General features: G+C 44.4%; 1 protein-coding gene across 5 annotated transcripts in view; it reads left to right on the top strand.

Moving 5' to 3' along the window:
- Positions 1-2,776: 2,776 nt before the first annotated feature.
- The window catches only part of BCAS4 (breast carcinoma amplified sequence 4), a 130,751-nt gene continuing 108,448 nt past the window's right edge, over positions 2,777-25,079 (top strand). For all 5 annotated transcript variants that reach the window (XR_012647957.1, XR_012647956.1, XR_012647958.1 and 2 more), the window contains exons 1-2: positions 2,777-3,039; positions 18,815-18,886. Coding sequence is in view for 2 of the 5 variants with exons in the window: in XM_075012256.1 (XP_074868357.1) it covers positions 2,914-3,039; positions 18,815-18,886 (198 nt within the window). In the remaining 3 variants the exon portion in view is untranslated. The remainder of the gene's footprint in view (positions 3,040-18,814; positions 18,887-25,079) is intronic.

Here is a 25,079-nt window from a genome sequence, read left to right as displayed (position 1 = left end):
CAAACAGCAGTAGCCCTTAGTGGGATGCCCAACTCTGAAATGTGTGTAGCTCCAGCAGCAATAGAAACTTAAGAGTTGGCAATACCATACTATGCCACCCTTAATTCTGTGCTGATGCCTTCAGAGCTGGGTAGCCAGACATTGGCTGCTTCTGACTGGGCCCAGCTCTGCAGGCAGTAGTACAGAAGAAAGGGTGACAATACCGTACCAGGGCATCCTGACTTCTGTGCTGCTGCTGGTGGCAGTGTTGCCTTCTGAGCAGGATTCCCAGACAGCAGCGAGTGCTGTCTTGTTACCCAACTCAGAACATAGAGCCACCTCTAGTAGCTGTGCAGAAGTAGATAGCAGTACTGCAAGCCCCCTCCCGCAATTCCTTGATAATTACAACACTGTGAAATTTCAGATTGAAATAGCTAAAATTATTAAATTTATGGTTTGTAAAAGCCTATGCCTGAAATTGACCAAAATGGACCATGAAGTCGGTAAGGGCCTATTTATGGATGAACTTAGTGTGATGCAAAGATGAATTCTGTGGGTGGAGGTGTTCTCTCAAGTTCTATGTCTGGCATTTGGATTTTTAAATATTGTAAAAGTAAACAAAACAATGTGGATGGTCACGTGGTATGTTTCTAAATCTAAATTAGTGACTTCAGTTTGCCACAATGGTTCATTAGCATGCTAATCTAGTCCATATTTCTTATATGCACCAAACTGATCTTAAACCTAGGCCAGATTGTCATTTTCTTTCATTAAAAATGAAGTTCCTGGAAATCTTAAAATGAGATCTGTAAGGAAAACTGATTCAATGAGCCTATGAATGCATAACTGTTCGCTGCAGTTGACAGTCAAGTCCACTGTTTGTTCAGTGTAGTTTTAAATAATTCAAGCAGTGGGACTTCAATTTCCCTTCGGGGACTACTCCACAGTCTAGTAGATGTCACGATTAATAAGCTTTTTCTTACACTTACAGCCTAGTTTTTTTAAATGTTTTTTTAGTTTCCCTCTAGTCTGAATGCTTTCTCCTCCTACCTTACATATGTTTCTATAACACAGTTATGTTTGGGCTAAATCTATGGTCTACAGGTGGGGGCAGGGAGGAGGTATTTCCCTAGGTGGTACTGAAGCTTCCTAATTAACAGTTCCAAGTCTCATAAGTTCATGGTAGGGTTAGTTTTCATAGACTGTCTCAGAAGTACACACAAAAGTAATTACTGTGGCCTATATTTTCCCCCTTTCACCATGCTGCTGCCTTTATAAAAGGAATCTTTTCCTATCTTACATGTAAGCACTGCATATGCACTGCAGCACTTCATTAATAATGTCCTGACACCCTACTTACCAGGCTCCCTTTGAAGAAGGGAGCTAGTGTAGACATGGCCCAAATGAAATTCATGAGCAGGGGCACAGGCACAACATGGAACTCCTTTCCAGAGGAGGCTGTGAGAGCTAGGACTATGACAAGGTTTAAAAGAAGAGTTTGATAAATTCATGGAGATTAAATCTATTAATGGCTATTAGCCAGGATGGGCAAGGAATGGTGTCCTTAGCTTCAGTTTGTCAGAAGCTGGAGATGGATGGCAGGAGCGAAATCATTACATGTTTGGTTCACTCCCTCTGGGGCACTGGAATTGGCCGCTGTCAGCAGACAGGGTAGTGGGGTGGATGGACCTTTGGTCTAACCCATTATGGCTGTTCTTAAGTACGTTTTTTCTGCAAACAAAACAGCAGTCATGTAGTACTTTAAAGAAAGATTAGCCAAATAATTTAGTGGGTGGTGAGCTTTCCTGGGGGAGACCCACTTGTTCAGATCTGAAGAAAGCTCATCACCTAATAAATTATTTGGTTAGTCTGTCTTTAGAGTGCTACATGACAGCAATTTTGTTAGGACACAGACCCCTTCTCTTATGATTGCTTGTGTTGTGCATCATGGGTTGGATAGCAGGCAAACACCATCAGAGCTGCTTGAACGTTTTCCCTTTTAATGTTTTTGACAGAAAAATATTCTTTCAACCAACCAAGAATGTTAATGAAATATCTATCGGTATGATCTCCCCCCCCCATTTTTTTTTGATTGTCAAAACAGCTCAGAACATGAATTTATATTACCACTCTGTTTCATACCTCTGCCACTACACGCTAGCCATCTTTCACATCACAGAGCCAGCCACCCATCTACTCGGATGTATCAGGTGTGGCAGCTCTGGTCTTTCCAGGCTTGTGCGTCAACCTCATCTGAGCCGGAGGGCTTGCCTCGGAGTTCAGGCAGGATTAAACCCGCGCCTGGACTGACTGCAGGCGCTTCTCCTACCCTAGCTCTGGTGCCCCCCGCCCCGTGTCAAGACCGGCATCTCCCCGGAAGCCGGCGGCGAGGGAGCCCCGTTCCCGCCCCCGCGGGAGACGGCGATTTCAGCAGTGGGCCCTGCCGAGGAGTTGGGGGGGGGGGGGTGGTACAGCCTGGGGCGGGAACCGGCGGCTCCCAGCAGCTCCCCCTTTGCTAGAACAATGGGTTTCCAACCCCCTCCCCCAATCTGGAAGCGGGCACGGGGCGCCCCGAACCCCCGGTGGGAGCGCGACGCCAGGGCTCCTCAGCGCTGAGGCCTCGCCCCCTGAGAGCTGAGCCGCGGCGGCCCGCGCCCCCCCGCCCCGCACCGCGCGCCTGCCGGAGGTTGGAGGGCGCGTTGGCTTCAGCACAGGCCGGGGCCCAGCTCTAGGCCTGCGGCGGCCCCCGTGGGCAGCGCTGCCGGCGGCCCCCGTTCCCGCCTCGCCCCGCTAGGTGGCGCCTGGAGCTCGCCTGCGAGCGGCCACCGCTGGAGGCTGCCCCGGCAACTCGGAGGCAGCGGCTGGGCGCGTCCGGGCCGGCTGGCTGAGGGAAAGCACCGGGCGGCGCTCGCTGGGCCTGGGCGGGGAACAGCCATGAGCGCAGGCGGGGGCCGGGAGGAGGGGTCCGCCGCCGTAAGGCTGCAGCGGCTGCTGGAGCCAGCTGAGGGCAGCGGGGCTCAGCGCTTCGCTCTCCGCCTGCCCCCCGAGCCCGGCGAGGAGGTAGGCGCGGACCGCAGGGAGCGGGGGCTCGGCGGGGAGGCACTTGGGTCTTAGGTTGCAGAGCCCCGGCAGCCTCGGGACTGGGTGTTCTCGAGGGGGGGGGAGTCCTCTAGGTGCTGGGGTGGGGGGCTGGGGGCACGACCGGGCCTTCTCCTGGCCCCCCCACTTCCGTGGGCGGGAGGGGAGCAGCGGAGGGTGACTGAGGGTAGTTTCCCCCCACAAGGCCCGTAGCGAGTTCCCGTCCCAGCCCCCAGCGGGTGTGGATGCGGTGATGGTCGGTGATTTGTCCATGTGGTGACACCGGTAGAATGGTGCACACGCTGCCCCCGACGTTGTCCCCAGCAGGCCAGGCAGTGTGGTTAAACTTGTCCCCTCCCATGGGAAAATCCCCTTCCTGTGTCAGTTGCTCTGCTCCTCCTTCCTCTGTTGGCCTTACCTCAGCATCAGCATCACCCCTGGGCTCAGTGCCCTTTGGTGTCCGATGCCTCCCTTATGATTTCTTTCCATCTTTCCCTGTCCAGTGCGGAGTGGCTTAGTTTCTGTTGACTATCTTTGCACCAACCTACTATCTCATTTACCCATTCTCTGTGGGGTCTGCCTCTCTAATGCAAACCGTCCTTTATGCCGAATACCACGGACTTAATTTTTTGTTCATCTTTCATTCTGCAGGTATGCCCGATTGGCTGTAGCTTCCATTGTATAACCTTCTGCAGTAGCTTCTCTTTCAGCTGTATCTTGCTGTGATTCCTTGTTGGTGACCTTTTGCATTTTAACGGCAGCTGCTGATGCGTTATCTAGGTTGGAGGTGGTGGTGTTGTAGCCAGCCAGTTCTTCACACTGCTCTTATGGTCCAAAAACTTCCCAAGCCAGGAAGAGTATTCTTCCCTTTCACTTCCACGGTGTTTGTTTGTTTCACCTCTTGCTTTTCCCTCCCTCCACCTGCTCATTCCCTTTTCATTTATATGTTCTCTGTTCTGCCACCAAGGTATCCAAAGAATTTCCACTTTTATTCTACCACTGAGACTAGTTATCAGATCCAGAATTTGATTAGCTGAATTTTTCAAAGCTGTTTAAATGGACTATTGTCAAGTATATTTTTATAATCCAACCCTTGAATACATAACAGTGGAAGGGATTTTGGCTAAAATGCAAAATGAGAAGTTCTTAAACTTGACTAGCTATCCACTTTTGTACTATTAGTCTCAGACCTAGAACCATTCATTAAAGAAATAAATTGACAGCTTACACTCTCTTTTTGACTCTGCTTATTCTTTTTATTCTGCTGGAGTAACAGAGCTAATGGGAGTGTTGGCAAGCAATTTATCATGTCTATTATGTCTATAGTAAATGTGATAAATTGACCCACACTGGATCTATTGTTGCCCCTGAATCTAGCCTGTAGCAAAGACATGCCTTGACAGGATAAGCTCTTTGGATCAGAGACTCCATCTTTATGTCTCTTGCAAAGCACCATAAATAATACTACTAAAAACCCAATAATGTATAAGACTAGAATATCCACTATTCCACACTGAAAGTGACTACATCTTCCCAGTTGCAATAGAGCACCAGCCTGTTTGCTCCTATAGGAATGTAAGACACAAGGTATAAATCTTTGTTATTTGTGAGTAACTTTGTGTTTTGCCTCTTCAACTGAGATTAATCACTCCCTAGCACTGTTTTGTGTTTGATACCCTTGTATCCTGTTCAGTGTAGATGATATGACGGAAGAATCTGACCTACATTTACAAATTAACTGTGGCATGTGTGGGATATGCTTAAAAATCTCTTTCATGGCTGGTGGTTACTCTTGCTAGCTCAGCTATATGCTCTATCAGCAGGAGATGCAAGAATTGAATTTAAATTCAAAACACGCATTAAACACCAGTAGCCATCTACAACTCATGCTACCATTTACTTAAAAATTAGAAGGGTTAGCTAATGTACAACCTGTGCAATTTTCTTCATGGAGACACCACCTTTAAATTATGCTTGTCATGTTAATTGAAACATTTAATGATGGAACGAACCCATTAGAAATGTGACAAAGGCATTGTGGAATCCAGAAGAGCATTTAACAAGCCCAGATTTACATCAGACTCTTCAGGTGTGAATTCTAGGCCCCAGTTGCATGGGAATAAGTAATTTTATGTGATCCACGTACCTCCTCTAAAGTTGCAAGAGACTCTGATTTATTTTTTGTTTTAATCTCATTTACACAATTCTGTGCTCTTGTTTCCTGTTCTGTTTTGGATGTTTTCTTCCTCTCCCCCTCTCTTTACTCTTTTCTTCTTTCAATATCCTGAACTTGACATTGGAGGGCATTTTTCTAAAGAACTAGTTAATTTCCAGAAAAAATTGAATGTGTCTGTGTGCACTTGCAGTAGTTTTAGAGATGAGTAGTTCTTTAGTTCAGTTGTTTGGAAGGGACATCTGTTTCATGTGGTCTTCATTATCTTCCCAGGGAGCCCTTCAGGTACGGGCAAGGGAGGTTTAAGTCTTGAGTGGAAGATCAGAGCTTGGAAGAAAACCTCTTAGAAGAAACTTGATACTGCTTTTTAATAATCTCTGTTGTAAATTAATATTAATGATATTGTGTGCTGTGAAATAACATGAATAAACATTGCTTGTCCTGTAATGGTTACAGGCTAAGATACACCAGAACCAGGACAGCAGTTTGTGGAAAGCAGGGAATGGTTGCTGGTATGAAGAACAAGAAGGGCAGGCTTCCTGGAAGAGTATTTTAAAGAAGGAAGTGGGCATGTCTTGAAACAGAAGAATTAGAAAATGGTACAGGGATGAATGGGGTGTGATGTTGAAAATGGGAGCAAATGAATGATATTTCAGTAGTGTTGAAATTTATATAAAAATTTAAAGGTAAGGAGGAAGAGTTTGACCTTGATGTGATGTGATGAGGGGAGGCTGAGGGATTGGCTTATTTAGTTTACAGAAGAGAGGAGTGAGGGGTGATTTGATAGCAGCCTTCAACCTCCTGAAGGGGGGTTCTAAAGAGAATGGAGAAAGGCTGTTTCTCCATAATGACAGATAGCAGAACAAGGAGAAATGGTCTCAGGTTACTGTGCAGAAGGTCTAGGAGGGTGATGAAGCACTGGAATGTGTTACCTAGAGAGGTGGTAGTCTTGGTCCCTAGAGGTTTTTAAGTCCTAACTTGACGAAGTCCTGGCTGAGATGATATAGTTAGGGTTAGTCATGCTTGGGGCAGGGGGCTGGACTCGATGGCTGCCTGATACCTCTTCCAGCTGTATGATTCTATGAAACGAGAAGCCAGTGAAAATGTTCACAGGTGTGGCAAGAGAGGAAAGTGGCTTTACATAGGTGGGGAAAGGGCAGAAAAGAGAGAACCAAGTTGCAAAACCACTAACCAAAACACGTGGCCGGACATTTTCTGCACGAAAGAAGAAACAGAAAGGAAAATTCTCAAGGTTAGACCCCAAATGTGTTGGTTTTTTTTTTTTCAAATCTTTGGTTGAGGACTGAAATAGTGATGGTTTTCATTTCACTTTTCTTACTTTACTACAGCAAGTATTGAGAAGTCAGGAGGTCTTTACTTATTAAACACTTCGGGCTTGTCTACACTGACCCCTTTCTTTGAAGAGGGCATGGTCATCAGCCCAAGTGGGGAATAGCAATGAGGTGCTGCGATGTATATGCAGCACCTCATTAAGCTAATTTTCGCCACGCGAACTTCAAAGTTGTTAACTTTGAACCGCTGGCAAGCCATGTAGCCATAGGCACGTCGAAGTACCCGTGCAACTTGGAAGTGCCCTTACTCTCAAAACTCATTGCTGTTCCCTGCTTGGGCTGATTACCATGATTACCTGCTTGGGCTGATTACCATGCCCCCTTCAAAGAAGGGGGCTAGTGTATACAAGCCCTTCAAGTTAAGTATGACTGCAGTCCTGAAAGTGCATAGAGGTGGACTAATGTGTGATGCTGAACTGGTATTCTTGCATCTAAGGGCATATCTGCACTACAAAATTAGGCCAGTTTTACTTACTTTGAGTTTGAGATTCTAATTTAGCCAATGGGATTTTGGATGTCCCCACTATGTGGCTGTGGTCAGCGGAACACATCCTTGCTGCCAGGAGTTGCATTCACTCAAGTAATGCACTATGGGTAGCTGTCTCATAGTTCCTGTGGCATATTGGAACTCTGGGCTAGGATCCCATTGCCTCATGTGATGAAAACATTGTTGCAGATGGTTATGGATGCATGGCGTCAGTCTCCCATGTCTCTGTCTTAGAACCAGCCTTGCTCTGTGGTATACCTGTGTAAGCTCCTTTAATTTCATTCAGGATTACTGTGGATCCCTGATGTTGTAGCCCTTATCCACCATGCCCTGTGCAATTTTGGCATCGATATCAGCATTTCTTCTGCTAGTTCAGAGCTATACTGCTTGGACTCTTCTTCCTCCCTCCCAGCAATCAGAGCCACTGTTTCCTGAATGCTCAATCATGGAGGCTTTTTTGACCCTAGGCATGCATGCTCAGCTGTGCTGGTGAGTTCTCTATGGATCTTCAATAGGAAATTTAATATTCAAAACTACCGATGGTAGGGGTGGGGAACCCGAGAATCGTGGCTTACCTGCATCTGGCCTGTGAGGCTTAGGTCTTGGCCCTTCCTGCAGCAGGAAGCCTATGCTGGTCCTCTAGCCTGCCAGCACCCTTGTGTGGCTGAAGTGCAAGCACCAGCTCCCCACTGCAGAGGCTGGGGGAATGGCAGCGTAGGGAAGTGCTCATCTGGAGCCTTTGCCCCACTGCTCCCGTTGACTAGAATTGTGCCTGGGAGCTGTGAGGAGCATGGAGCTATGTGTGCCCTGGACAGCTGTGCAGGTAAGCACCCCTGTCCCACCCAGACCCCACACCCTCCTCCTGCCCAGACCCACCCACTCCTACACCACTCCTGCCTAGACCCCATCCCTACCCACTCTTGTACCCATCTTCCCTCCCAGATCACATACTCCCAGCCCCTCCTGCATCCTCCTTCCCACCAAGGCCCCCTGCCCTCAGGCCCCTCTTGCATCTCCCTCCCAGATCCTGCATCCTTCCTCCCACCCAGTCCCTTCACCCTAAGTCTGCTTCTGCACTCCACTGCCCTCAAAGACCCTGAACCCCTACCCCCAAAATCTTTCTTTTACCCTACTCCCACCCACACCTCATACACCAGCTCCCAGCACACTCCTGCATGCTCCATCGTTTTTGGCCTCATCCCAGAGTCTAGGGGGCCCCACAAAATCTACTACTTGCAGGCCTCCAGAAACACTAATCTACCCTGGGAGAAGCCCTGAACCCGAGTCTTCCCCTCGCCAATGGGGCTGGAGTGCAAGGGGAGTGAGGTGTTGCAGTTGAGGGCCACATCAGTGAGGGTAGATTATTTTTTTGTGGTTGCTTCTCACTTTTGTGTGACTGATTTTTTTTTTCCTTTGGGTTAGTGGCCCCCCCAACTCAAAAAAGGTTCCCCACTCCATCTTAGGGCTTTTCCTGGTCACTTGGCTGAAAAGCATTGGAGTTCAAAGTGCTTGCCAGCTTGTTCAGAATGGACCACTCTGGATCATCACCTGGAGACCACTAACTCCGAATTAATATTCACAGTGTTTACACTGCCTTTAATTTGAGACATGAACATAATCTCAGGACATTCAGGTGGCATACCAGGGTCAATTTAAAAACCCTTTAGGTTGAGGAAAGGAGGGACTAGGCTGTGTAGAAACTCATGAGAAATTTGACCAAAGGCTGAATACTTTGACCTAGCATATAGTTTAAACCAGCCATTTAGTTAACACAATCAAAGGCCATTTATGTTTTTACCATAGGTATGAATTGTGCTAAGTGGGTTTCTCTCTGGCCCTTAATGCTGGGATGCTTTGGGTTTCTGGCTTATACATGTGTTTTAGCTTCCATAGTCACGTGAAAGGAGCTTATTACAGTCTGGTCAGTAAGTGCTTAATTACAGGTGGTTGCAAATGAGTGTGATTTATGCTGCAGTTTGTTATAGGCCCTGCAGAGCCATTACAGAAAATGCAGTAAATACATCATTGGGGCCCAGTCTACTTTTTTCCTGTTTTCACAATTGCTATGAAACAGTTGAACTCATGCAGCTGAGTCCAGTGCAAAAACAGGATGTTGGCTTTGTCTGAACGTACTTTGCCATCCCACTGGGGTGTTTTAAAAAGACAGTGCCAAGTAACTTCTTAGGCCTGGGCATCTCTTTTCTTTTTTTAATTATGCTTTCATATGGTGTGCACAGTGGTGACTAATGGTTCCAACAGTAAAGCAATCAATAATGTCAGTTTGGCAGGAACTGGCTTAAGCTATTTTTTAATTAACATAAACACTGTTACTGTTGAGAAACATTCCTGTCCACTATCCCTTCCTTTCCAGTCCTTGTGACCAAAGATTGCCAATCATGGGAGAGTTAGTGATGCTGACAAATGCCCTCTTCTGCTGTGCAGGGTAAATTTAGGACTGACCTGCAACTACCTCTTAATCAATGTCACTTAGGTTGCCCAGTGGTTTGAAAAAGATACCTCCTGAGTGACAAGTTACATTGACTTAAGTGCTACCCAAACCTTGCTGTGTCAGTGGGGCACACTCTCCTACCAACATATTTTCTGCTTCTCACAGAGGTGGAACAGTTTTGCCAACAGAAGAGTACTTTCTGGTTGTCATAGTGCATCTTCAGTAGATGGACAACTGAGGTGCACGTACACCAATGTAGTACCATAGTATACACATGTCCTCAGTCAAAGCAGGATAGGAGCCAAGCAGCCAAATGCAGTTTTGGTAAATTGGTACATCTTTCACTGAAGTTGGTGGAATGACAATTTCTTTGCTTTCCCTGTTTCTCAGTTGTCCATATGTAAAACTTAATTGCTTAAACTGTAAAATACGCACTTTGCATTGTGTGCCCCCCGCATTTCTTTGAAGGTTTAGCTGGCTGCATGCTGGGAAAAAGAGTTGAGTGTGACAGGGCATCAGTACAAGAAATAAAATTCTCACAAATTAAATGCTCACATGTATCCATATGTTAAATGTGTCCTTTAGTGATGTGAGCTCGTGGAGGACAGTAGTAGTCTTTATTTAAAGAGAATACTTTGGTTTCTTCTCTCCTCCCGAATCCACCTCTAGTGCAGTCATGTACAGTGCCTATCAAGGGGGAAGTATAAGGAGAATGTGAGAACATTTCTCCCCTCTCTCATAGAATAGAACGTAAGTACTCAGGTTCTACCTCATTGTGAAAAAATTATAAATATGCTGGGGACCTGCACTGCTTAAATCTCTACCATTTAACGGCATGCTGGGCCAGATAATCAGCAGGTGCAAATTGCTGTAGCTCTCCTGTCATCATAATGGTGATATACAGCAGCTAAAAATCTGCTCTGGTATGTCTTAGAGAGACAAACCACATGAGGTAATATTTTCTGATTGGGACAACTTCTGTTGGGACTACACTGCATACTGATATTTCTTGTTAGTTGGAATCTGTACTATGATTCCTTGAATGACTCTGCTCAAAGTGTCCCTCTATCCAAAAGGTAAGGAGACAGAGCTTGTAAAGCCATAGCATCCAACCAGTTCTGAAGCAGTGGCTGCTATTGTGTCTTCTGCTATAGCAAAGTAGCCACATTTTTCTGAAAATATATTTATTGTTCAAGCCAACTAGCCACACTCAACTTTCCAAATAGCTACATGCAGCTAGTGGCTAGCAAGTTGGACACTGTGGTTGTAGACCATGGGTCAGCAACCTCTGACATGGGTGCCAAGAGTGGCACGCTAGCTGATTTTCATCAGCATGCGAGGCAGGAGCTCAGCCCTGCCCTTCCTCCCCTATGCAGCTGGGAGCTTGCTCAAAGCCATGCCACCTGTAGATTTAACAAAAGATGAACTAATGCTACCAACCACCACCCAAATGGCAAAACTCTACATCTTTATTTATTTATTAATGAAGTTGTTGTAAGTAGAACTGTCAGTGATTTTAAAAATATCACTCACACTTGGACCATACATAGAGGTAAAAAAGGTAAAATTTCAGCACTCCACCTTGTAAAGGTACCTAACCCCTGTTGAAAAGTATATGAGTATTTTTAATCTCTGTCAGCAGCTGGGCAGAAGAACCTTTTGATTAAGACAACTATCATTAAGATGGTTAGGGCAAGGTTTTTAGCATTCTGTGGCACAAACTTGCATGTGCAAATATTGTGATGACCTGTGCCATCACAGCAACATCACACACAGTACAAAAATTATAGGCCTTGAGGTATGGCTACTTGGATGTTACATGACTGTGTTGCAGATTTATAATAAATATAGTTACTATAAGATGGTAACATAAGAGGTCCTACTCGTTATTGAGTGACCTCCAAGAAGTTACTATAAGCACAAATTTGAGGTTGAGACTGCTCAAACAGATGATTTATGTATTTTCATGTCCAATTATTGTCCTCCACAACCATGCAAATCACTTAAGGAAATAGTGTACAAATCTGCAAATGCAGTTCTGAGATCTTCTGTCCATATTTGTGTGTGCATGTAGATAGGGCCATATGATGTTGATAGTACGGAGTTGTGCACTTAAATATTTCCTGTTGTGTTTTGGAAATGCAGGAGGCCTTTCTTGCGAGTCAAGTTATTAGCTTGTGAGGAAAGCAAGCTTTAGCAGCTGGCAGTGCTGCAAGGTTTCAGAATAGTAAAGTTCCATTCTGTATTGTGTATCTTCCTCCAAACTCCTTGCAGTAGTTGGATTCCATGATCTTTGTTACTGGTGACAATTTTTCAAGTGGGGAGGGGGGAAACCCCTTTGCTTTCCAGTCACCAAGTTGAGTTTGCAAGTGGTGAGAGAAATATTTCTAAGACATGTAAACTGAGCAAATCTGATCATTAAATAAATTGGTGAGGACAAAACTTTGTTACTGCATTATTTTATTTATCGTATGTTCATATTGCAGTAATACAGAGAGGCCTTGATCAGAATGAGGACCCCTTTATCCTAGGTGCTGTACATGTGTATGAAACAACACGATTTCAGGCCAAAAGGTGTTTGCCATTAAAGAAGAAAAGCTACATGCAGAGTGCAAGGGGAAGGACACAGTCAAATGTATGGGCCTATGTGTCCATTTGCTTTTTATCTACTACGTATTTGAGAGACAGTAACAGAGAGGAAGCCGTGTTCGTCTATACACTATCAAAACAAAAAGCAGTCAAGTAGCACTTTAAAGACTAGCAAAATAGTTTATTAGGTGAGCTTTCGTGGGACAGACCCACTTCTTCAGACCATAGCCAGACCAGAACAGACTCAATATTTAAGGCACAGAGAACCAAAAACAGTAAGCAAGGAGGACAAATCAGAAAAAGGATAATCAAGGTGAGCAAATCAGAGAGTGGAGGGGTGGGGGGGAAGGTCAAGAATTAGATTGAGCCAAGTATGCAGACGAGCACCTTGAGTCACTATAGGGGCTTGTCTGCATACTTGGCTCAATCTAATTCTTGATCTTCCCCCCCACCCCTCCACTCTCTGATTTGCTCACCTTGATTATCCTTTTTCTGATTTGTCCTCCTTGCTTACTGTTTTTGGTTCTCTGTGTCTTAAATATTGAGTCTGTTCTGGTCTGGCTATGGTCTGAAGAAGTGGGTCTGTCCCACAAAAGCTCACCTAATAAACTATTTTGCTAGTCTTTAAAGTGCTACTTGACTGCTTTTTGTTTTGATATTTGAGAGAGTTTGTCTGTCTCTTTGACTGAGAACTCCTAAACAGTAAGAGCAAGGACCATGGAATTCATTATAGAGCTTCCTCTTATCATACCTTAAAGCAGTGTAAGGGTTTGGTTGTGCCAGGAAAACATGATGTACCTGGAATGGATTGCTTCTCAGAAGATGAAACAGAAGAGAGACAACCACAAAAGCTGGTAGGCTGTGTCTATACTACCACCTTCCTTTGAAGGAAGGATGGTAATTAGGGTGTTGGGAGTTTACTAATGAAGTGCTGCCGTGCACAGGCAGCACTTCATTAAGCAAACTCCCCCCCGCGGCAACTTCGAAGTTTTAAACTTCAAAGTATCAGCACGCGTCTAGCCGCGGCGCACCCGCTGGTACTTCGAAGTGCCAGGGCAACTTCGAAGTCCCCTTACTCCTCAACATTTTGGAGGAGTAAGGGGACTTCGAAGTTGCCCTAGCACTTCGAAGTACCGGCGGGTGAGCCACGGCTAGACGCGTGCCGGTACTTCGAAGTTTAAAACTTCAAAGTTGCCATGGGGGGGGAATTTGCTTAATGAAGTGCTGCCTGTGAATGGCAGCACTTCATTAGTAAACTCCCAACACCCTAATTACCATCCTTCCTTCGAAGGAAGGTGGTAGTATAGACAAGCCTGTAGCGTCCTCAAAAGTGACAAAATTGAGTGAATGTTGAAAGAAACTGAACCGAGATAAGGCTGAAAAATAGAATTAACCTACAATAGTATTGCTTCTCAATGAACCTTATAGAATACAGGTGAAATGGAGAAGTTTGTAGTAGTGCTGTGTTTTGGCTTAGCTAAATCAATGCTTAAGGTTTGAAAATGAATTGACTTTTTCTGTTAAAACATAGGGAATGATGAGAGTTTATAAGAATGAATCAACTGTACACGTGATGGAATTTCCATTAAAAAATGTACTAACAAAATTACACGGAAAGTATTAACAATCTTTTTCCTTTAAGAAATGTGAAATAAAAATTAACTTCATAAAAGTAATACAGTACTGTGTTTTTGAAAAAGAAAATAATTTAAATAAAGTATGTACATTTTCTTTATATTAAAAAAAAACAAACAAAAAACTAAAACCCTTAATTCAGTAAAGTACCTGAGCAATGCCAGGTAAATCTGCTAATATATAAATATGTAAATATTGTGTTTCTTCAACTGCCTCTAGATGTCATTAGCCAGCTGGCTACTTGTCTCCTTTATACAATCACTGTTCTGACAGTTGCTGAGTCTTTCTAATTATAGCCAAATTTCCTTCCCTTCTTCCTTCCTGTTATAGTTCTTGTTCTGTGGAGGAGGTGGAAACTCCAAGGATGTGTTACAGGTTGAACACATCTGAACATATAAAATATGGGAACATTTGTGATCAGGGCGCATCCCATGTATTGTGACCTTTAAATTTTATCCTTTTCTTCAAAGCAATAACATCTTAAAAATAAAGCAATTGTGTAACTTCCAAGATGCATCTAACAAAAGAAACACATAATCTTAGTAGCACTAGTTTTGCTGGACTGCTGTTCCCTACCCACATTAGGTCCAGCCCATGATGAAAAGAAGTAGGACCAAGTAAACCCAGCCTAGACCATATCTGATGGGTGTTTGTCCAACCTATTTTTTAAAAAAATTGCAATGATGGAGAGCTCACAACCTCCTTTAGAAGGCTATTCCAAATCTTAGCATCCTTACAATTAGAATGTTTTCCTAATAGCTAACATAAATCTCCCTTGCTGCAGATTAAGCCCATTACTTCTTGTCCTACAGTTAGTTGTTCTCTGTGTCCAGTAATCATGGTGCTGTTTATAAGAGCCTTTATCATACCAGAAGATTGTTATCTGGTCCAATCTCTGTTGTCATTTCTCAAGACTAAGCATGCTGTGGTGCCTGAGATGCCTTCACTAAGCCAGTTGGAGACAAGTCACTGTGCTGCTCTGTAGTTCAGTTTAACCATCTGTAAAAGAGGTGGGGTTTGAAGCTTTATTTCTTAATGTTTGAAAAGAGTGTAATGTCACTGAGATGCAAAATATTAGCAACAGTAATACATGTGTTTGCAGGTTGAATTGATCTCGTTCCATTTGTGCAGCTTGTTGTGATATTGCTGCTCTATGAAAGCAGATGCTGGGTTTATTTCCTGCCTCCATGTGCGTGGTGCCTTGCTCTGCTCCTCCCCTCCACCCATTTTGTGATTTCATGTTTTTCCCTTCCTGGCCTCTGAGTGTTGCTCTTCTGAACTTTTTCCCTCCTACTACTCCTTAGCTGCTGCTGCCCTTGCATTCCATCCAGACTGCATTCTTTTCCCGTTGCCATTGAAAGCCATTGATCTGCTCCTGCTCTCCATTGTAATCTTGCTCTAGCTGTGTAAAGACATCTCCTAAGTGCATGTGTTCTCAGATGGGCGGGGGTGGGGAGGAGGGATTATGACACCATGTTGCTACATGGTGTCCTGACATGGCTTAGGTTGAGAACTACTGCAATAGTATTTGTTTGCTTTATTATTATTGTGTCTTTTGCAGTAGTGCCTAGGTTCCCCAGCTCAGGGAAGTGATTTACCTTACACGCTTTTAATCTACAGCGTGAATGGAGTCAAAATCATTAATCTAGAGTGTGTTGTTTGCTTGTACAAAGATTTTGCTTTGCTGGAGATCAATCACACTATTCATTCTCAAGTATATTAAACAATCTGAATGTTCTTTCACTAGGGATGAAATGCAGATACAGTAATCCCTTGAGAAGCGCAATTTTGATTTGCGCTTCACTCGCATTAATGCAAGTGAAGTGCAAATCAAAACCATCCACCTCTCCAATCTCTGGCTCCCGCAGCTGGGAGAGCCTGGCGGGCACAAAGCTGCTTGCAGCGCAGTTTCATGGTGCAAGCGTCCGTGTGCTGGGCTCCCCGTTGGGGGTGCTGGGGTTGGAGGGGATCGGCTTCAATTTGCACTTCATTCGCATTAATGTGAGTTAAGCGCAAATTGAAATTGTGCTTCTTGAGGGTCTACTGTATCTGCATTTCATTCCTAGTGAAAGCTGGGGGAAACTGTGGTGCAAGCAGCTGTGTGCCACCCAGCTGGGATAAGCTGGGGGCCGTGTGGCTGCCCCCATCCACTGCCACCAGCTGCCTGCTCCCTCAGCCACTCCCCACCAGTTTACACAAAATTCGATTCACGCGGAGGTTGCCCAGGACACAACCTCCACATAAATTGAGGGATTACTGTGCCTGCTTCCTTAAATCCAGCCCTGGGGGATTACAAGGTGATTGAGTCCAATCCCTACAGCAAATGGGAAGACTACAGTCTGGAATAGTGGCTACTGTTTACAAGGATGGTTTGTTCCCCTGAATGCTTGTAATCCTGTGGTCTTTCCCTGGGCTGCATCCAGTGCAGCTGCCCCCGCCCCCATGCCTGAGCACTAATTATGCAGAGTTCCTGCTTGTGTAGCACTGGTCTTTCCTTCTCTCCCACCCCCGCCTCCCCCTTTCTAGCATTAGGCTTTCCCCCTACCATCAGTGTAATCTTATCACTGTTAGTTCAGGAGCTTTCTCTTCTGCAACTCATGACATTGGCAACAGACTTTCCCTGCCTCATTCAGCTGCCATGTCTGTTTCACTACTAATCTCAGCTGCAAATTGCTCTTGTGCTTCTGAAGGGCCTTTGACCCTTTGCTGGGATACTGAGTCAAACTATGTAAAATATTTTGGTGTATGGCTTGTACACGTGTCATTTTGCAAAGTAAAACTGTATGATGAATTGCACGGCATAGAACCCATCTTTAGTACTTTAAAAACAGCCTTCAAGATCATCATCTTTGCCTGTTTCTCTGCCCGCAATACCTCCCAAGCATTAGCACCCACTCCTCCACTGTCTCTACTTCAAGCTGCCTTATTTTATTCTATTAATTCAAAGTTTGTACCCTATGCTGTGCACTAGCCATCAGTAAGAAACTTCATTTTTATTACCCTATCCTTCCTCCTCCAACCCCTTGTCTTTCATCTTGTACCTTTTCTTTCATTTATAATATCTGCTATGCTATTAGCAGTAAGGTCCATGAGACAGGGATTTTCTTACATTTATCATCAGGCAATTGGTGGTGGTGGTTGTTCTTAAGGATAGTATTGATAACTACTAATTCAAAGCTTATGTTGGCAATTCAGATAAATCTTCTTTTATCCAGTCAAAATAATAGTAAATTTAGGAGAAAACAAAACAGCAGTCATGTAGCACTTTAAAGACTACCAAAATAATTTATTAGGTGATGAGCTTTTGTGGGACTGACCCACTTCTAGATGAAAAGATCATTTTTGTTTTGATAGATCATTCTTAGTTTGAATTGGGATGATACAGGGCCCTACTTAGATCCCTTCTGTTTCTGCCTTTTGTTGGTTTTTCAATGAACGTTTAAGGTAACTAATTTTAACAAATGGGATGATTTCCCTTTGATCTATACAAGTTGCTTCAACTGCACTGTTTTTATGTCGTAGATTGTGGGAGAACTGAGGTTGGGTTAGAAATAAACTGTTTGGTGCTTGTCCCAATAAAGAGGTAGAAGTTTGGAAAACTGATTCAATTTGAGGGACAAATTATTCTGTAGGTACACCTTTTTCTGTTTAGAGTCTATTTTTAATACCCCAGTGATTTGTTTTTTAAAACATGGTCCAAAATAAATTTTCCAGCTCTGGATAGCTCCACCCATCTTATTGGTAACACCACTTTACTGAGATCTTCTACAATCACACATTTTTACAGCCAGATTTAATATGTACAGCAACAATTCAGCAGGTTTCCAGACTTTCTGCAAACAGAGGGTATGCAGTGTGCCTTGGCTTCAGACAGCCACACATGCATCATTTACTTTGAGAGATCTTCATTATTTTTGAATTTTTGCTTCATCCTTGATAAAGTTATGAGAAAACAGTAAATTGACCTTCCCAGAAAAAGGAATTCCAGGAATTTTCAGCTGCTTTTCAAATGAGTTGTGTGTTAATATATTGAAAGTATTGTTTTCTAGCTAACTCATGTAGTTCTCTTACTAATTTTGTTTTTAAATATTCTCATTAAAATGGTTTGTAAAAGGTGTTCCTGTTTTAAACCACTATGATAATTATATCCAAGGTTAGTGATGGTATTGGAATGGAGTGATCTATTCCATCTTTGAAACAGTGATGGAGAGATAAGGTACTACAATAAGGCACTGTTCCTGCAATGGGCTGCCATTAAAGTGAATGTGGCGGTACAGAGAATTTATTGCAGGGTCAGGACCTTAACACACCTATTATGTGTGCAATGGAGTCACCCTAAATAATGATGTAACCAGCAGATACCACACTTGGAAGAGCATCTGTCTGATTGAATTGTTGTCATCTCTTATGTCATCTCAAGTCTTGTGGGCTTTTTTTTGTAGTTTTTTATGAAACGACTGTTCCTGGAATCTTGTTTTATGAGAGGTCATAGTTTGTTTGTTTTTTTTAATAAATGAAAACTGCGGTAAGTATCTGGCCCTCCTGACTGAGGAAGTAAGTTTGTGAACATGAGATTGCAAAGCTCAAAAATCAGATTAACCACCCCTTAAAATTATTTAATATCTCATGATTTTTTAAAACAATCCCATGAATTTTGGGCATCTGATTCATGATTTTTCAGCTCTTTGGATTTGGTTATCCTGTGATTGCTTGGAAATTCCTTAGGTTGAGCTGTATTTCTGAGTGAGAAAAAACAAGGTACCATAAGTCTGTTCTGGTATGGTTATAGTCTGAAGAAGTGGGTCTGTCCCACAAAAGCTCACCGAATAAATTATTTTGTTAGACTTTAAAGTGCTACTTGACTGCTTTTTTGTTTTGAAGGTACCATAACTTATGGATAACCTGAAACCAAACCGTTTTCTTCCATTTCCAGACTTAGCTTTTGATACACAAACATTTTTGATCAAAACAGTTTGGCTCACATAGATGTTCATTCTGAAAAGGCTGGGCTACCTTGAATTCATAGAATCAATTAAATACATACATATAATATAAATACATTTATTTTTCAGGTAAAAGAAGTCGAAGAAACCATAGAAGAGATGTTAATAAGACTGGATGAGTTCTGTGGCGTGACTGATGTGGTATGTACTTAGGTTATAACTTTGATTCACCCCCTACTGACACCATAATCACTTTAACAGCTCTCTCAAGTAGGTTTCTAAGGAGGCCATGTTGGTAATGATTTAGAAACCAGGCAGCTCAAACAGGGCAGCAGTCAGCAGTGGGGAGGGGAAAAACACACACTCAAGTATTTCCTGAGGCAGCCATCTTGATAACTCTTCCCTCCCCGAGATAGTTTTATTACACAGAGTAGTGATGGTTGAGGCACAAGGTGGCAGTCTCGTGCACTAATACTTCAGGCTCTAGAATGGAGCACTATGTTTAACTTTCACAAACTCCATACAGTTCACTGCATAGGCATCTAGGAGATCTCTCAATCTGCTGTTGTTTGTATATGTGAAGTGCAATATGCAACTTTTATCTTTTTCCTTTTTCTATTTTTTATAGTGTTTTCCCCAGCTTTGTTAGTAGCATGCTAAATTTTTCCCTTTTAGTGTTCTAAATATAATAAAATAACTCTGTCATACCAGAGATGGAACTGATTGTTTTCCACCCCCTAGAAAACTTATTTCTCTTGGGAAGTTTCCCTTTATTTAAGAGAGTTTTATGGAACATTGTTTTGAAGACTTCATGATCTGTCTCAATATTTGTATCACTTCCAAGGGGTGGTGCCAGGCAGCTGACATGGGGGCAATTACATCATTTATTTAATATTATTATATACCATTTTTATTATGGTAGCAGCTAGAGACCCTGGTCCAGAATTAGGACCTTTTTGTGCTGGATGCTGTACAGACATAACAAAGGCAACACGTGTTCCAAAGAACTTGTTAGTTATGCGTCAGATAAGAGACAAAGGGGTGGATGTGACTGACAAGTGGGGGGACCACAAGGTAATATAGGGATGATTATGACTGTGATGAACAGCAGTTATACCATACAAGCCCCCCAGCCATCGTCATTGCCTAGTAATTTGTGAAGAACTTGAGAAGAGCTGGAATGTGGTGGGATACAGTTGGACCAGAGAATGATATTGTTTTGCTGCTCTGTTGTCTCCTGCATAGAGAGATCCAGCTGCATGCAAATTGTGTGGACATGGTGTTCATGATAAAGAAACCAGTGTCATTTTTCAGACCACGTTACCTCTTCCTTCCTCCCACTAATGTGGAAGAGTTCAGATTGGCTAGGGAAATCCAAAGCTTCAGTGTGCATCCTCCTTACACATTAGAGAGTAGGACACTTTTTCAGGGGTTCTCTTATAGTTACATAGTGTGAGCCAGATCTGAATACAGGGCTTGTCTCCCTTCCTAGTCACAGATGTGCAGACAATCTCCCTGTCTGCTTGGAGCAGTACACATTCCTCCTCCCCACCTACTTTCACTACTGCATGCATCCCTGTGGCAACTACATCAGTTGTTGACATGAGAAAGCAATATTGGGTGAGTGTTAAAGGTACATTCAACTACATTGGTAAAGATATGTAGCAGCTGAAAAGCAGGAGAAGAGCCAGTCCACGTGACCAGCTGACAAATTTTTCATGAACCATAACTTGAGGAACTGCTTTCTGTGACACTTGGGAACTATGCAGCATAAATGGGGAGGGTAAGGAAGGCATCCTTTCCAGCTAAGATCTCCTGTGATAACCAGGAAAGGCTATAGAACAGTGCGTGGGGGGAATTAAAATATCAAAGTTGCTTGGTAGCAAAGCAGATATTCATCATTTTATATTTTCCTAACGTGCAAGTGAAAGATCTGACTGCCAGCTGTGCACAGTGAATCCTTTGCCATCTACTACTTAGCATATACACATGCCCTGAGTGGTATGTGACGAGGATTCATCATCAAATTCAGTCCATTGGTTGGATCATGAGCTTCCGCAGCCCAGCGTAATCATTCACACAGAGTGCATTGTGAACATTGATCCATGCACTCCTGAACAGTTACCAACAGGCAAGCATGTGAACTTCCTTCTCTGCTGCTCTGCCTGTGAGCTTCACTGTTGTCCTGGAGGCCAGTACTGTCTCCAAACTATATGGTCCTTTGCCTTCATAGTGGGATAACCAGTTCTGGTGGGAGGCTTTTTAAGGAGGAGGCTCACTTCAGAACTTTAGTTTCAAGACTTTTCATAAGCTTCCTGCAAGTTGGATACTGGAGCATTGTTTCCACTTGCCACTCCTTTTCATGATCCTATTAAACACTATGGCTATGTCCACACTACAGTGATCTGTTGCCAGATGTTACTGTCAGAAGATACCTGCTGACAAAACTTCCGTTGACAGATTGCGGGTACACATGAAAGCGGATTGCTCTGTCAACCAAAAGCGGCCAGGCTGCCTGGCTGCTCTCAACAGAATGGCCAACTGGAAGCACAGCAGACAGGGCTGCCTGGTGTCCCTGAAACCCTGTCTGTCAACAGAGGGACCCCCAGAGTGTCCACACAGCTTTTTTGGTCACAGATTCTGTTGAGAAAGGAGTTCTGTCTCATGGGGGAGAGGCAGAATGCTGTTGGCAAAAGTGCCGAGTTCTGTCGACAGTATGTTGACCGAATGCATATTTAGTGAGGACGCTCCACAGATTTTGTCAACAAAACCCTCTAGTATAGATGTAGTCTGACTTTAGCTGTGTCAGGGGCATCACCATTTGTCATAAAGAGAAAGTATCATGACTTTCAGAAGAAGTGACTTGGGATGATGATAAACAAAGAGGCTGGGTCTACACGTGCCCCTTCCTTTCAAAAGGGGCATGTTAATGAGCAGGTTTGAAATATGCTAATGAGGTGCTTCAATGAATATGCAGCACCTCATTAGCATAATGGCGGCCACGGTGATTCGAAAGTGCGGCTTTTCGAATCGCACGCCGCCCGTGGAGATGGGACCTTCCAAAAGGGTTTTTGAAAGCCCTTTCAGAAGGTCCTGTCTCCACGGCTGGCGCGCGATTCAAAAAGCCACACTTTCGAATTGCCGTGGCTGCCATTATGCTAATGAGGCGCTGCATATTCATTGAAGCACCTCATTAGCATATTTCGAACGTGCTAATTAACATGCCCCTTTCGAAAGGAAGGGGCACGTGTAGACCCAGCCAGAGATGCCTTCCAGGGTTCTGAGGAGTTCACAGAAGTACAGTTCAGCATTAGAGAAGTCACTCAGATTCCAGGGCTATAAAGGCCAGTTTAGGTCTCTTGTAAGATGAGAACTGTTTCAATTCCATGCCAGGATTTGCTCAAGCCAAGTGATTAAAATTGGTGACTGATAATTGGTGATCATCAGGTGAAATAAAGGACAACCAAAGAAATAGTCCATCTCTCATCTGAATATGTCCTGTGAGGGGTTCTCATTAAAGTGTATGTGAGCAGTGAGTCTGACTAGGTCTACACTAGCTGTGGACGATCGAACACTTACATCAATATCGAACGTGGAACTCCTTGCGAGCCACAAGGATTAAGGACGTTTAGTGGGAGTAGTGCTCCCATCGACATTCTACAGTGAGGGCAGGGAACAATGTCAACAGCTGCAAAATCAATTTTAGGTGCACAGTTGGTGTACCTAAAATTGCGTAGCAGCTGTCGACATTCCCAGTAAATGTAGATGTAGCCCTAGTCCCCATTGGTCAGGAGCACACCTTTCAGTCTTGGCTGCATTCTGTAGGAAGCCATAGCTTGCTGAGGTGAGGGGTCTGTGAGCTTTTCAGAGCTCCCATGAGACTGTTTTTTCCAAACTCCTTTGCAGCGAACAATAACCTAGTTTCCGTGTTTCATCTTTGCCTTACTTGTGAAAACATTTTTTTCACAACCTGCAGGCTGTGAATAATTAGCTTGTATACAGATTATTGACCTTATCTGGAAACATCAAAGAGCTGCACTTTGTGTGCTGATTTTGTGCCTTGCAATGCAGTACCTGCAGTGGCAGGTTCCTTGTAACAGCATATTTAAAAGGTGTCTGCGAATCTGATAACTATCATGTCATCTTTGGATGGATTCCAGATTTAGCATTTAACAGTAATTTTGCCTTTTGACATGCCAACAGGAGGCAAGGGGAATTTTTTGTGTGTTTCTATCAGGTGTTCTGTAAAGCGTTTACATAAGGGTAGGGGTTTTTTTCCCCCCTACTTTGAGCTTGCTGCTTGTCTCCATTAGTGCTCTTGAGACACTGCATCTTCCCATCTGATTACCATTATAACGTGCATAGTTATATAACTAAGAAAACTGAGCTCTTCTATTTATCTGTAGAGCAGGTAACATGGGAAGAGCAGGGTTCTCGCAACAAAATTTTTGGTGGCCTCAGAATGCGGCCAGTCTCTGTCCTTACCTACAACAGCCCTTCAGCAACAGCCTACCCCAGGCAAGTTGGGTCCCAGACTTCCTGTGCAACAGCCCAGTGGGAGCAGATGAGCTGCCCAGGGAGCTTCCCTGTGACACAGCTTCCCTGTAGCCACCTCCAGTACTGCCACATTAGCTGTGTATCTCCAGGCGTGCTGCTGGAGCCCTGAGGGGGTTGTGCGATGCAGGACACTGATCTCTGATGGTAGTGCCAGCACAAACACCAAGGCAGTACATCTCACTGTCTTTGTTAATAGCTATTCAGGAGCGATGTCTGGGTGCTATCCTTAACCACGTTCTCCACACCCCACTGCCTTGTGGGTTATCCTGGGAAGGAGCAAGGCTAAGGGAGTAAACCCTGACAGAAAATCCGGAGTGGAGTCCGAAGGCGGTTCGGTGTCAACTTCTGGCACTGTCCCGGCAACTCCTGCAGCTGAGCTGGTACCAGACGTGGAGGTTATCCTCTCCTTTGGACTATATCAGTAAAGCCGAGAGGGGGGACACTGGTGTCTGGGCAGCCCAGAGTCTCCATAATAAGTGCCCAGGCTTGCGCCCGGAGAGGTACTCCGGCATCGCTGAACAGCATTGTGTCAACACAGGCGGCAACAGATACCGGTTATAAGCTCTTGCTCGACTGGCGTAGAGAACGAGCGCCAGGGGTTGCCTTCGATGGTGGGAGAGATCCTCACATCTCACTGGACAGTCACCACCCACCTCCAGGTGGGCAGCCCCCAGCCAATAGGGTACTGTCCCACCACAGTTCACCTGCCTCGCTGGGTGCGTGAGGCTTAAGGTTCCTGAACCTGACAAGTGACTGAAATTTGAGCACCAGGCAAACCAATAAGAGAATCAACAAGAAATGAGAAACATCAACAATTTAAGCTTGCTTGCTGGAATGTGTGGACCATGCCGACCGGCTTGACTGAAGATCTTCAGGCCATCAGTGACACCCGAAAGACCGCTGTCATCAACGAGGAACTGAAGAGGCTCCGAGTTGATATTGCTGCACTACAAGAGACGCAACTTGCAGATTCCGGATCTCTAAAGGAAAAGGACTACACCTTTTTCTGGCAGGGTAAAGCTCAAGAAGAACCCAGAGAGCATGGTATTGGCTTTGCTGTCAGAAACACCCTTCTACAAATGGTGGAATTAGTCATGGGCGGATCAGAAAGAGTTCTTCAGATCACGCTTCAAACTTGCGCCGATCCTGTCCACCTGATCAGCGCTTATGCTCCAACCCTGTACGCCACACCAGAAGTAAAAGACAAGTTCTGTGACGTGCTTAGTGCTGCTGTAGCGCAAATACCTGCTTGTGAACAACTGTACATCTTGGGTGACTTCAATGCAAGAGTTGGAGCTGATTGGGCCTCATGGCCTTCCTGCTTAGGACACTTCGGTGTGGGAAAAATGAATGACAATGGACAGCATCTCCTTGAACTGTGCACGTACCACAATCTGTGCATCACAAACACATTCTTCTAAACAAAGCCATAGCACAAAGTGTCGTGGAGACACCCACTCTCGAAGCACTGGCACCAACTAGACGTGGTCATCACTAGGCGTAATAACCTCAAAAATGTCCTTCTGACACACAGCTATCATAGTGCTGACTGCGATACAGATCACTCGCTAGTTTGCTCCAAGCTCAAGCTGAGACCCAAGAAGCTGTACTGCTTTAAACCTGCTGGAAGGCCCTGCATTGATGCCAGAAAGACGGCAAACTCGGAGAAAGCTGAAAAGTTCAGAGAGACCCTCCAGGAAAATCTGTGCAGTGGCCCTGGGGATGCCAATGTGACATCCAAATGGCAACATCTGAGGAATACAGTTTACAACACGGCCTTGTCGGTGTTTGGAAGAAGAGCTAGAAACACGAACGACTGGTTCGAAGCTAACTCTGA

This window comes from Carettochelys insculpta, chromosome 17, assembly GCF_033958435.1.
Source record: "Carettochelys insculpta isolate YL-2023 chromosome 17, ASM3395843v1, whole genome shotgun sequence".
In the NCBI taxonomy this organism is placed as follows: Eukaryota; Metazoa; Chordata; order Testudines; family Carettochelyidae; genus Carettochelys; species Carettochelys insculpta.
This window is presented reverse-complemented; position numbering and strand designations above follow the sequence as displayed.